General features: G+C 36.4%; 1 protein-coding gene across 2 annotated transcripts; it reads right to left on the bottom strand.

Moving 5' to 3' along the window:
- Positions 1 to 202: 202 nt before the first annotated feature.
- LOC121967756 lies at positions 203 to 3,025 on the bottom strand. 2 transcript variants are annotated; one of them, XM_042518178.1, is made up of 6 exons: positions 2,898 to 3,025; positions 2,571 to 2,761; positions 1,516 to 2,504; positions 1,023 to 1,439; positions 727 to 947; positions 203 to 636 (listed from the first exon to the last, which is right to left on the bottom strand). In XM_042518178.1, exons 2-6 carry the CDS (start codon positions 2,669 to 2,671, stop codon positions 382 to 384), a joined length of 1,983 nt encoding a protein of 660 aa, XP_042374112.1. In that variant the 5' UTR covers positions 2,672 to 2,761; positions 2,898 to 3,025; the 3' UTR covers positions 203 to 381. The 2 variants fall into 2 exon arrangements, with proteins under 2 accessions (XP_042374112.1, XP_042374111.1); XM_042518177.1 differs by having other exon boundaries at positions 2,571 to 3,015.
- Between the last annotated feature and the right edge of the window lie 9,133 nt (positions 3,026 to 12,158).

Here is a 12,158-nt window from a genome sequence, read left to right as displayed (position 1 = left end):
TTCGATCTACCAGTGCCATCCACCCGAACCTATTCTGCAATAGGTAGTTTGATCAAATTGGTGCTACAATCCAAACTTGTCTCACGCTGAAGGCCTCTCCAGTCACTCTAAGCTCACGAGGCATTAATGGTGACCACCAACAACAATGTCATGTGAACCATTACTGTACAAAAAAGCTCCTTTTCGTTGATGATATTATGAGTATGACAAGTGATGCAGTTGAATTTAAGAGCCCCCATCCATATCCATGCACGATGCATCCCTATCCTTGCACTGTTAAACCCTTTAATCAACACAGCCAAAGATTGTTTCAAGTCAATCCACTCGATCGAGGCATGGAGGATGAATTATGAATGTGTAATTTACAGGGAAGGAACTAGATCAACAAGGAAATTCCAAGAAATTACAAGGCTCCCTAAAGACCTTCCTTTCTACAAACTTGATTTTGCTCAGTTTCTTGTGACACCACAGCAGTTGCTCAGTTGTAATCCTTGGCATCCGCAGGACTCTTCCCACCAGCTTCAAGTCTACTTGAGAGAAGAAAACATCTTCATTTGATCTGTCTTCTTTAGGTTTCTTGAACTTCTTAACCAGACAGTTTCCTGTCCTTAGAATGTCCTTAAGCTTCTTCTCCTTCTGCACAATGTGTTTATATATATATATAACATGGTTAAACTTACTAGAAGAAAAACATAAGAGAATGATATCCACAAGTGTGATCTATACCTTGTGTAGATCTAATTGGATGTCTTCCACAAGGTAGAAATCCGAAGGGTCTTGTAGTTCCACATGAGTGCCCATGAACCCTCTGAGAATCCCTGGAGTTTCATCCTTGTCAGCTTTGACAAACTCCCAGAAAATTCTGATTGATTCCTCCATGATTTCTTCCATCTTTTCGCCACTCATTCCTTGTCCATCCCCCAACATTTTGTCCTTCAAGCAATCCTCTGAAACAAATAAAATAGCTCCCATCAATCTATCTATATTTCTAAAAGTAGTAGAGTCTGTGCAGTTTAGATTACCCTTTAGTAGAGGTACTTGGAGGAGATTGTGAAGAACGCATCGGTTTTGGATGAAATTACGCAGCCTTGGCCCTTGGAATGCCTCATTTTCAATGAACCTCTGAATGTTCACTTGGAATTGTTGGAATTCTCTGGCTGCTTGGTTATAGAAATGATTCCCAAATGAATCAGAGAGTTGAGGCATTTCCCTAGCTTTCTCATATTGCCATCGCAGGAACTCCCAGGAAAGGCATGTTTGCCCAACATACACCACTTCCAGATCAGTTTGGAGCTCCTTGATGAGTCTCTCAGACGGATTTACGTTCGACTTTCGACGAACTGACCAGGAGCTTTGAGCAAAAATGGATTGGAATGCCAGTCCTAGTGTCCTCCTAGATCCCACTGACTGAAGAGGATCATCTTTCAGTTGGAGAAAACCTGCGAGTTTAGCAGAAACATAATTAAGATACAATTTAAAGAGAAGGAAGCAAGTAACCATTCTGTTTCTACTAACCTATCGCGTACATTTTTTGATAGTTCAGTATGTCGAGCTTCCTCATTCTTTCTCTGTAGCTCCAATGGAATTTCTGCATCTCGTCCATGGAATCCTCATGCATGAAACTCTCGTCCATCATCAATGGCTTCAAATCCTCTACTGTTATAGGGCTCTCTGGCTCTTCTAAAATGGTCGGCAGGCCGATATCTTTCAGTTTTCGCAGTTCCATCCTGAGCTGCTCAATGAGCTCCTGGTGCTCCCAGAGTGACTCCAACTCGTGACGATCCTCATTAACAGAGCCCTTCACTTGCGCCTTCTCCAACTCGTGTGTTTGTTCATCCAGATGACTCTTTTGCAGATTAGCATCCATTTCGAGATCTAGCAATGCGCTTGAGCTTGAGCTTGAGCTTGAGCTTGTGCCAGTGGAACTCTTCGAGGCATCATCTGTCTCTTTCCTGGCTGAATACTTCTTGTTCATGGTTGTGGCTTCGTCGTCGTCACTGCTGGAATCAGTAAATTTCAAGTCCATTTCTTGACATTCTTTATTCGATTTCAGTTCATCATCCACTTCGAGTTCCCTCTCGGACAAGAACCCATCAGAATCCACAACAAGGTCATGCACTGAGTAGCCATCACTCACGCTGATGGAATCGCATTCTGAATCAAAACCTGAGAACTCTTCGGACACAGCAGCCACCACATTGTCTCTCACAACCTCATTAAACAAATCAGTCTCATATACTTTTGGCTCTTCGACGAAGGCGCAGAAATCTTTCTCACGCGAGAAATTGTACTTACGAACGCAAGCTTTGGAAGCAGAATTGACTTCTTCAACAACAACAACCGGCATCAAACCTTCTGCATTGCTTTCGCCATGTTGATCAGGAACCTGATACTGAAACTTGAAAGCCAAACGTCCTTCTTCTTTCTCTGCAGATGATGATGATTCATGATTTCTGAATTCGAACGATGATTTCTCTTCTGAAGTGGCTCCTTTTGCCCTAGTTCTGCACGAAAATATAATCAAACAGTCAGCAACTAAAACAATCAACTTGCGGTAAGAAATTCGGTACCTGGAAACATGTCCGGCTACAAAACTGATCAAGAGGATAATGGAATTGGCAAGCACGGCCATCTCGCACAAGAACCAGAAAGAGAAGGCAAGCACAGCCATCCCCCACGAGAACGAGAACAAGAACAAGAACCGAAGCAGCTATTCTTATCGACCCACCATTCCACTGCAAGCAATCACCCTGGTCGTTTTCTGCAGGAGAAACAGACCCTTCACTTATAATTAACGGCATGGAAGAAGATAAAAAATGAAGAATTAAAGAATTTTGGAGCAGGAAGACGTGAAGATTGGTATTGGAAAACGGAAAAATTGGAGGCTCAAGTCCCACCTACTAATCGATGTGATACGAGACAAGAAACCTTTTGTGTTGTTTTATGGAGGAAGTGAAGGTGGAAAGAGGATCGATCGCAAGCAAAGCAGGGTTGCTTAAGAGCCTGTAAGATTTCCAGGATCTTATCCAACAGATGGAGATTTAGACGTTTTAGGTAGTTTTTCTTGTCCTACCAAACCGGTCAAGCTGCCTGCGACTCGACCTGATCCAGGCAGCGTTGGGCCGGGCCATGTCTAGAAAATGCATGGAGTTGAGTTGTAAGGACTCGGCCTGCCTGCCTACCGGTTAGAACTAGCACAATGCAAGCTCGGGTTGTACTAAACTCGATATGAACTTAATTAGGTTGGTTGGGTAAAACTATGCACATGCAAACTTTAAAAATAATTTTATAAATATATATATATATTAATCATTTTATCCTAATTATTAATAATATTATTTTATTTGAAAGAAAAAAAATGTGTCGGATTGATAGGTGTCATATTGGTCATGTCGATACTCGAAGTGAAATGATAAATGTATAAATTAACTTGTAAATGGTTATTTGATGGTTTAAAAAATAGTTGAAAAGAAGATAAACTTTAAGGTGCATAAAATTCATTTGGGATTTATATTTTGGTTCAACGTTTTGATGATTTTACCATTCCAATTATAAAATCGATTTTTAAATCGTCTCATTTATATTAAAATTCAAACTCTTATTTTTTTTATTTACTCTTTGAATACTTTACTGACTGTTCTGGTAAAATATCATGGATGGTCAAGTCATTAGTCAAAGAATAATTTGATGTGTGTATTCTTCGGAGGTCGTCGATGAAGAGAGTGAGAAGGTCTTGAAATGCATTTCAATATAGGATTAGATTAGCGCTGAGGATATCACGGTAGGCTAGTCTAACGTTCAAGTTAGGGTTTGTTTGAGCTAGTATGTGTAGGTCTCTTGCGGCCTACAAGAGAGGGCGAATTGTCTAAAAATGAAAACGTAAACCTTTCTTGATCTTATAGCTTAATTAACACAACCACCTGTAAAAAAAAGAAATGAGAAGCAAATTAATTAAAAGATAGAGACACAGAAATTTACTTCGTTTGTAATCATAGGATTGTTAATTCAAGGCAAGTAAAGCTCACTATGACGATCTCCTTTGGGCAGAGTAGCCTCTTAACAAAGTTGACAGCTCACATAGTAGTAGAGCAGACAAAAAACTCATTTACTAGTATTGTTGTTTAACTACTAAAATCAGGACTCTATTTATAGACATGATCCAAACGCCTGGAAGGGATCCGAGATCCTAGGCATGGATAAAAGTTTATCCGCGTCGAAACGGATCACACCAGCTGACTTTTCGATAAGTTTTCTGGTCCGAGCGCCTGGACCAGGTCCGGGCACCCGAACCGAGCTGCATTACCCCTCGCCCAGGGCACAGCCCGAGGCACCTTGGCTGGCCCCGGGGTCAAAGGCGCCTGGACCAAAGTCAACTCTACGTTGAATTTGTTGGACCGGGTAGGCCGGTTGGAGAGGGTCAGGTTGCCTGAAACACAAAAATAAAGCACCTTCTCGATCTTTTGACTCGAATTAGTAATGCAATTATAACAGAAACGACAACTTAAAGAAAAACAGTAAAAGACACCAGAGTTTACTTGGTTACAACTTAGATAGTTGTTGATCCAAGGCAAATGAACGCTCACTAAGAATCTCCGTCACTAAAGGTGGAGAAGCCTTTTACACTCGTTAATAGCTCAGAAAAGATTAGGAAACTGAATACTGAAGTTGTTATTAATTTCCTAAGTTGTTCTTCTGATGTAGCTCCCCCTTCATCAATGCTCATTTCGGAAGAACTTTCTTCGTGTTCGTCTTCTTGAAGACTTGCCATCAACGCAAGTCCAGAAAAGGTTTCAACCTCCGATTCGGACGACGTTTCGTTCCACTTCGCCTTTAGGGTCTTGTATTTGTTCTTTTGAACGGGCTTCTTGTTCTTACCTTTGTCCTTCTTGTTGATTTTTAACTTAGGGTAGTTGTCTTTAACGTGCCCTTCTTCATTGGAGGTGCTTTGGAGCGCATTGGAGATGCCTCAAAGCGCTTAGTACACAAATAGAAACCGCAGGCATCAAAGCTAATAGAGGCCGATGAGTGCGCAATCAAATTTACAGTTAGAGGCGCCTCAGATGAGGTTGGAGGCACCTTCAACACTCTTTAAATGCCCTGTTCGGCCAGCACTTCAAATAAAACATACACACAATCTCTAACAATCACTCTGCAACTTCATGTTCACACTGCGTCTATACTGCTACTCTATTGCGCTCGACTGTTGCCGGAAGATTGACACCAATACACGAGCACATCTGGATCTCTATCTTCAGTGTATTATTTTTAATACTTGGTTAAAGGAAGTGTAACTTGTTACACTATCTTATATTTTTCTTATATTCGATCACTCTACAGGGAGTTTAATTACTAGTAGAGAATTTAGTGGATTATCCTTCCATAGGTCCGAGAAACCTGAGTCTTGAAGTATGAATCGTCAAAGGCTCTAAACCAAGTAACCGAACGTATGCTTTTGTTTTCTTACTTCGTTTGTTTTATTCCGCTACGCACTTGTTTTAAAAGTTTGAAAAAGAAACGTTTTCTCCTCCTCATGTGCACCGATCCTACAGAGAGAACCCTAAAAAAGGGTATTAGCGGAGGATTGAAGCATGATTCTTAGTTGCCAGTTCTTGAGCTCTCAAAGACAAGTGTTATTACATTTTCCAGGCATGAAGAGACATTTTCCAAGCAAGAAGAAAGCAAGCAAAGTAAGATTCAAGTATTGTAAAATAATTTTCGATTTCCATTTGTATTTAGTTCTTCTCGTCTTGGCATATTCTCATATTGGTACTTGTACGAGACTTCTCCGCCTCTCAAAAGGAGGTATTCATAGTGGAGTTGTGAGTGTGAGAAGCGGACTATGGATTAGTCATCTTATGGAGATAGATACCAAATAAAACGAATGTGTTAGCATTACTTCGAGTTTATCGCTATAACAAATCATCAACGAAGTGATTAAAGTTAATTATTCACCCCTAGCTCTCAAGTATCCTAATAGAATCCATATTTGTTGCAAATATGCACCAAAAATAATATTTGCCGCCAAGTCTGAGATGCAATGGGGAATCATTGAAAATCAGATTTGGCAACGAATATTATTGTCGTTGCCAAATCTGTGACGAAAACCAGGTTAGTCGGCAAATTTAGGATGAAAATAGAATTTCATCGTAGATTTGTATTTGGTAACTTTTTGATAATTTTTTTTTCATTGTAAATTTATAACGAATTTTATCACAAAAATAAAATTCATCGTAAATTTTATGATGAATTTTCATGTTTTTGTAGTAGAATTTGGTGACACCTAATTTGTAACGACAAATTTTTTATCACAGAATTCATCGCAAAATTCATCTAAAAAACTTTTTTTTAATGGGCTGAATCTGAATATGATTCCCTTTGGTTTTATATTTGATCCATTTTAATTTTGACAGACAGTTTAACATAACTTTTAATTACATACATATAATTCGTACTCCAAGCAACCAATAGGGTTTGGGAGACCTAGCTACCAACTAGGTCTCCCAAACCCTAGTATGAAGTAGGTAATGGTTAGTTTTTACATCATATCAGTTGGCACTGTCAGATGTTGATGGACAAGCTTTACAACTGTCATTTCTTTCACCAATTCAAGATTTCATTAGCATACACGAAGCAGGCTCTCTACTTTTGATGGATTCGTAGTTGGCATGCAGTGATGTGTATGCATGAATGCTCACAAGAAACTCAAGATGGCGTTGCACCTTTGTAGCCACATGTGCGAATTTTGATTCATATTTAATTTCTTTAAAGAAATGAGACTTATTTGCCAAACTATCATACAATATTTTCCTTAATTTTTTCCCTATTTTATATATATATATATATATATAGAGAGAGAGAGAGAGAGAGAGAGAGATTATGCATACTAATACTAATTCCATTACTGTTAAAAAGGAAGAAAAACCTAAAAAATGATAGACATATAAAAAATTACAGGTATGAACACTTATACAAAGGGAAGGGAGTAAGCTTGAAGAAAAAATTACAGGGTGTGAGCATCCCAAGAAACAGGAACGTTAATAAATCGCTTTCTTTCATAGCTAAAACTAACTGATGCATCAAATGTTAGCCACCTTGATATGGAATTTGCCACCTGATTTTAACCAAACAAATTGCAAATTGTGCCAGGGAATTCATGATTTTCGTGGGTTTTCAAACTTTGAAAGATAAATGAAATTAGTCAGAAAATATGCACTCTGAAAAATTACCAACCTTAATCCAAACCTAACCAAACCCCAAAATGTTAAAATACCCTACAAACTAATAATAATAATAAAAAAATACCCTAACTTGATGAATGAAGCAAAATGTGATTTTGCTCCGCTTGAGTATCCCTCATCATGGGTCCCATAATGAAATAAAGGGAGGTAAATCATATACGGAGTGACCTACTAGGTGGAAGAATATTTAATCCTAAGAGAAATATACCCTGTAGAATCAATCTTTCCCGAATGAAGTAACTATAGTACCTGAGTATCAACTCTCCGTGAGAATCGATCTTTGTCCAATGAAACAATTCTGTCATCCGAGTACCAACTTGACTACACAATGGGGCAATAATACTCTAAACTGATTGTAATAAAAAGTGATTATGCTGATCCCAAGTACCCTCATAGTTGTTTCCAGGTTCTGTGAAAGAAGGTAAATCATAGTGTCAAATTATAGTCGATAGTCAAGTGGCTCGGAAATGGAAATAGTTTGATAATACTCTAAATCGATGATAGCAAAAGGTGGAATCCGTCACGCTAGTGGTCCCACAAGGTCGGCCATATGACCATCTATGAGGAGGTAAATTGAAAAGTTGTAGTTGGCCATTGCGGGAAGGATTTTTTACCTCGATTTTACTGAGATTCAAATTCTTGCCCTAGCTATGATAACAACTCTGTCCCATATTAGCCAACTCAACTCAGTCCCGAAGGTAATAACACTCTAAACTGACTCTGCAAAAGGTGAAATTTGTTGCCCTGACGACCCCTCATGACCGGATATAATATTCTAAATCGATGTGGCAAAAAACGATTCGCTTAATCCAATATCTTTGTCAATCCATCCTTAGGTCAGTACGGAAGAGATAAATCATAGAGGTAAATCATAGATGATTACTAATTATTAGTACAAATGGCTAAAAAGAAAAACATACTCAAATGATATAATATTCTAAACCGAGAACTATCCTCTGGTTGATCCTTGATTGAATATCTAAGAATTAAGAACTCGAATAGCATAGCAAGCGTTGTATGAGAAGCAGCACTGGGCCAAGGGGTTGACTCCTGGAGCCCAACACTCAAAATTTCTAAGTACAAACAATAATAATAAGCAAAAAAAAAATGTTTATAATAAAAAAAGACACCATTTTTATTATAGTCGTTAAAGGGGTTATTATTTTTCATTTATTATAAAAAAAGCATCCCATTCAATATATTTTTGTGTGTAAAACTATCCTTAACTTTTAGGTTTTTATAAAAACTTTTACATGGATATTTCAACTTTAATCAGTATATATAAATTATAGATATCTTTGGTCAACAAAGATCAACATTATATTATAACAACTATGGATCATAATTGTTATAATATAAATAGTTTATTTTTTTAATAAATATTAGTCAGCAGAGGGGTAGTCAAGAGGAGATGGGGGTACGGCCGCCCCTGACATTTCTTTTAATTAATACTATACCTCATTGCCACTTTACCCTAATTCATCATTGTTTATTATCCAAAAATTGAAATTGATCACATATTTGAAAGATCATTAACTTAAATTATTCATTGGTACTACTTTTATAAGGAAATATAATGACTTAGAATGTTAAGTATTGAATTTTAAAAATAAAATATATAATAATAAACGGACGAATTAAATCGTAGAATACAAAGTGAGAGTGCTAAATTAAAATTGAATAGTTCAAACTAAATCCAACGGATAGACATAGAGATAATTAAGAATTGTGTTGGTTCAAATCGAGATTGATTTGGAATTGATTTGATTAAGTTATCATCAAATCAAATTTAAGATTTAAATTAATTTGCTCTTTCTTTTTTATTCTCCCTTTTCTAGCTATGCACATTGAAGTCCCCCACCTCGTTGTATGCCACCATCGTGTATTCTTCCATCTCTCTCTTTTATTTTTACCTTCCTCTTCTTCTTCATTTTCTTCTTTTTTCCTTCTCTTCTCCAATAACAGTAAATCTATAATTTTTTTTTTCCTTTCCTCTTCTTAAGTGCAAGAACTCTCTTTTCTTCTCCTTTCTTTTCTCCAACAAATAAGAAACGCAACATCAGCTGTTGCCCTCTTCCAGCAATAAGAGCATCTCTTGATCCTTGCATCTTCTTCCTCTTCTCGTGTTTTCTAAGATTTTGTTGACACCACAAGAATAACTCTGTTTTGTCATATCTTGCTCTCTTTGTGTCATTGTCAAACTCACCGAAACTAGTCGAGGTTGCTAACGAATAAGATAAAACTCTCATCTTTTGTTTCTTCCTCTCTATTTTTCTCTTCTCTATTTTTTTTTTCAAAAATAATGATCTTCCTTTTATTTTTTTTTCCCAACGAGTGGCCCTTTACCAACAACTCCGTTCCCCTTTGCCCAACCATAACAACAAGAATAAGGGTAAATTATTCTTTCTTCTTTTAAGTTTCATTAATTGAAGAAAAAATTGTAAAATATAAACTTTATTTTATTAGGTTGTTACTTAAGATACTTATTTAGATCATAATAGAGTTCTCATATATAGAATGTTAAATATTATAAAAAAGTAAGATCACAAATGATTATTCTGACTTTAGCTATAAATAAGCTCTAGGGATTGACGTATCGTGTAACTAGAACCAAGTCCTAAATATTTTATATTGTGTTACTTTTTTTATTTATTAAATTTACTCTGGTTGAAAATCTTAACTATGTCATTATTAGTTAATATTATATTATAGTAATTATGAAATTATAATTATTATTGTATAATTGTAACAGCTATAGAATATGTAATTATTGTGTAGCAACTATATATGATGACGTAGTTGCTATAATAAAATATCCAAAGGTTAGATGAGACGTTAATTTTATAATAAATGAAAAGAGATATCAAAAATATCCTTTTTAAGTTTTGCCCAAGTTTATAAGACACCCAAAGTTTATATTTCAAATAAACACGTCACAATATAAAATTTGGCATTTGCATTGAGATTAATTAATGTGACACGATACAAAGGTCCCATTTGCGATTGTAGAGTGGACCGCAGTAATACAAGAATTTAAAAGCACGGCAGACAGCATTGAATTGGAGAACTACATCGTAATAGCCACTTCCCTTGGAGACTGTCACACATGATCCACCATAATTTAATTTTCTTCGAACTAATTCGTGACTCCACTAAAATATACGTATCAAAAAAAAAAAAAATATATATATATATATATATATATATATAAAAAGACAGTCTGATACATGAAGTTTTTGTTATGTGAGGTCTCGATTACTTTATATAAGAGATTATTTTCAGAATTCGAATCCGTGATCTTTTGATCACATGATAATAATTTTACTGTTACGTCTTCCCTCCGTGCATCAAAAATATATATATGTGAAATAATTAGAGATGCACAATTAATTACTTGTTAATGAAATCCAAATGACAAATTAATTACGGATGGACTGTATTTTCCCACCGTGCAAGAGGAGAGTCATTTTCTTATCTGGTGCACAGTTACGATCACATTGATAATATTGGCCAGATCAAGCACACCGTTACCTAACTACTTGCCATTTCCTCACAATTGAGGCTTTTTTTTTTGTCTGATTAAACATTTAATTATAAATTGACCTAAATCCTCAAGGACAATAACTTTCTTGCATGTGAAAGTTATCAATAGACATGCCATCACTACTTAAGGATACACCTAAACTTGTCGAGTGAAACAATAAATTGTAGATATAGATATATATTAAAATTTAGGTTTTATAGCTCTAGCTACAAATGCATTTAAATAGTTTTTGAGTTTTCAAATTTATATTTTTCAATATAATGGTTATCTATGATGACGTTAAAGGATAGTCCGGTACATAAAATCTTTGTCATAGGTCTTGAAAAAGGATCAGACCATCAATGAGTCTATTGTATATAGTCTTTGACATCGGACAAGATAAAGATTATTATGTGGATTAATGAAAAGGGGAAAATTGAAAAGAATATAAGAAGAGAAATCATTATCCTTCATATTTTTTTTTAAAAAAATAAAATATTATTTAATAACTGAGGTTAATTTCTCAAATAGTTAAATAGATATTTATATAGACTTTAAATTTAAGTTTTAATGAAAGAAATTCTGACATATAGATCTCAATTTCTATTTTATAAAGAAAGAAAATAAATCTCAACTGAAAGGAAAAAAGACACATAATCTTAAAATTTTTAAACGGACTCAAAATCTAAAAATACAAAAGGATAGAAATTACCAAAAATACCTAAAATATCAAAAACTAAAAAATTACCAAAAAATAATAAAAATATTTAGATCCTGCTGTATTAGTCACCTCTAGTTGAAAGAACTCGTTCTCGAATTTAAATTAGTTTTATGTGGTAGCCCAGGAAGAGATCATATGGTATCTGATCCTGTCCGGAATCTGAGTCAGATGAAGGCCGAGTGAGCTATTGCTGGCGTTGACGGAGGGGCAACTAGGACACCTTTTTCGTATGCGCTCGGAACAACACCCATGGGCCAGATCAAGCTATTTCGGGCGGCAGTCTCCACTTTTCATGAGAAGATCAAATTCCCTGTGGGAGACCAGGTTGGGGAAGTTAAAGGTGAGCAGTTGGTCTCCTGTAACTGTTACACCGACATGGTGAAGGTGGAGGCTCTCAAGGCTTAACGAACCCAGGATAACATGATCCACGTCATTCAAGAGGAACTCATCCCTTGGGAGGAGGTACAACTCTATCCTGAGCACCTGGAGAGTGTCACTTGCATATCTAGCGACCTACCTATCAAAGTCAAGATGGACCTGGTCCAATGCTTGACTCGTAACAGGGATGTTTTCGCTTGGTCCCCTGAGGAGCTGCCTGGGGTCAAGCTCGAGGTGGCTGAACATAGATTACACCTTCTGCCTGATTCCCAACTGATCAAGCAGAAAAAGAGGAATT

The sequence above is a fragment of the Zingiber officinale genome, chromosome 3B, assembly GCF_018446385.1.
Source record: "Zingiber officinale cultivar Zhangliang chromosome 3B, Zo_v1.1, whole genome shotgun sequence".
NCBI classification, from domain to species: Eukaryota; Viridiplantae; Streptophyta; class Magnoliopsida; order Zingiberales; family Zingiberaceae; genus Zingiber; species Zingiber officinale.
This window is presented reverse-complemented; position numbering and strand designations above follow the sequence as displayed.

Excerpts from the sequence above, each read along its gene's own strand:
- LOC121967756 (XM_042518178.1), bottom strand. The coding sequence starts at position 2,671 with ATGGCTGTGCTTGCCTTCTCTTTCTGGTTCTTGTGCGAGATGGCCGTG. Across the intron at positions 2,505-2,570 it reads GTAGCCGGACATGTTTCCAG|AACTAGGGCAAAAGGAGCCA; the intron begins GTACCGAATTTC and ends ATTTTCGTGCAG. Across the intron at positions 637-726 it reads TCCAATTAGATCTACACAAG|AAGGAGAAGAAGCTTAAGGA; the intron begins GTATAGATCACA and ends CACATTGTGCAG.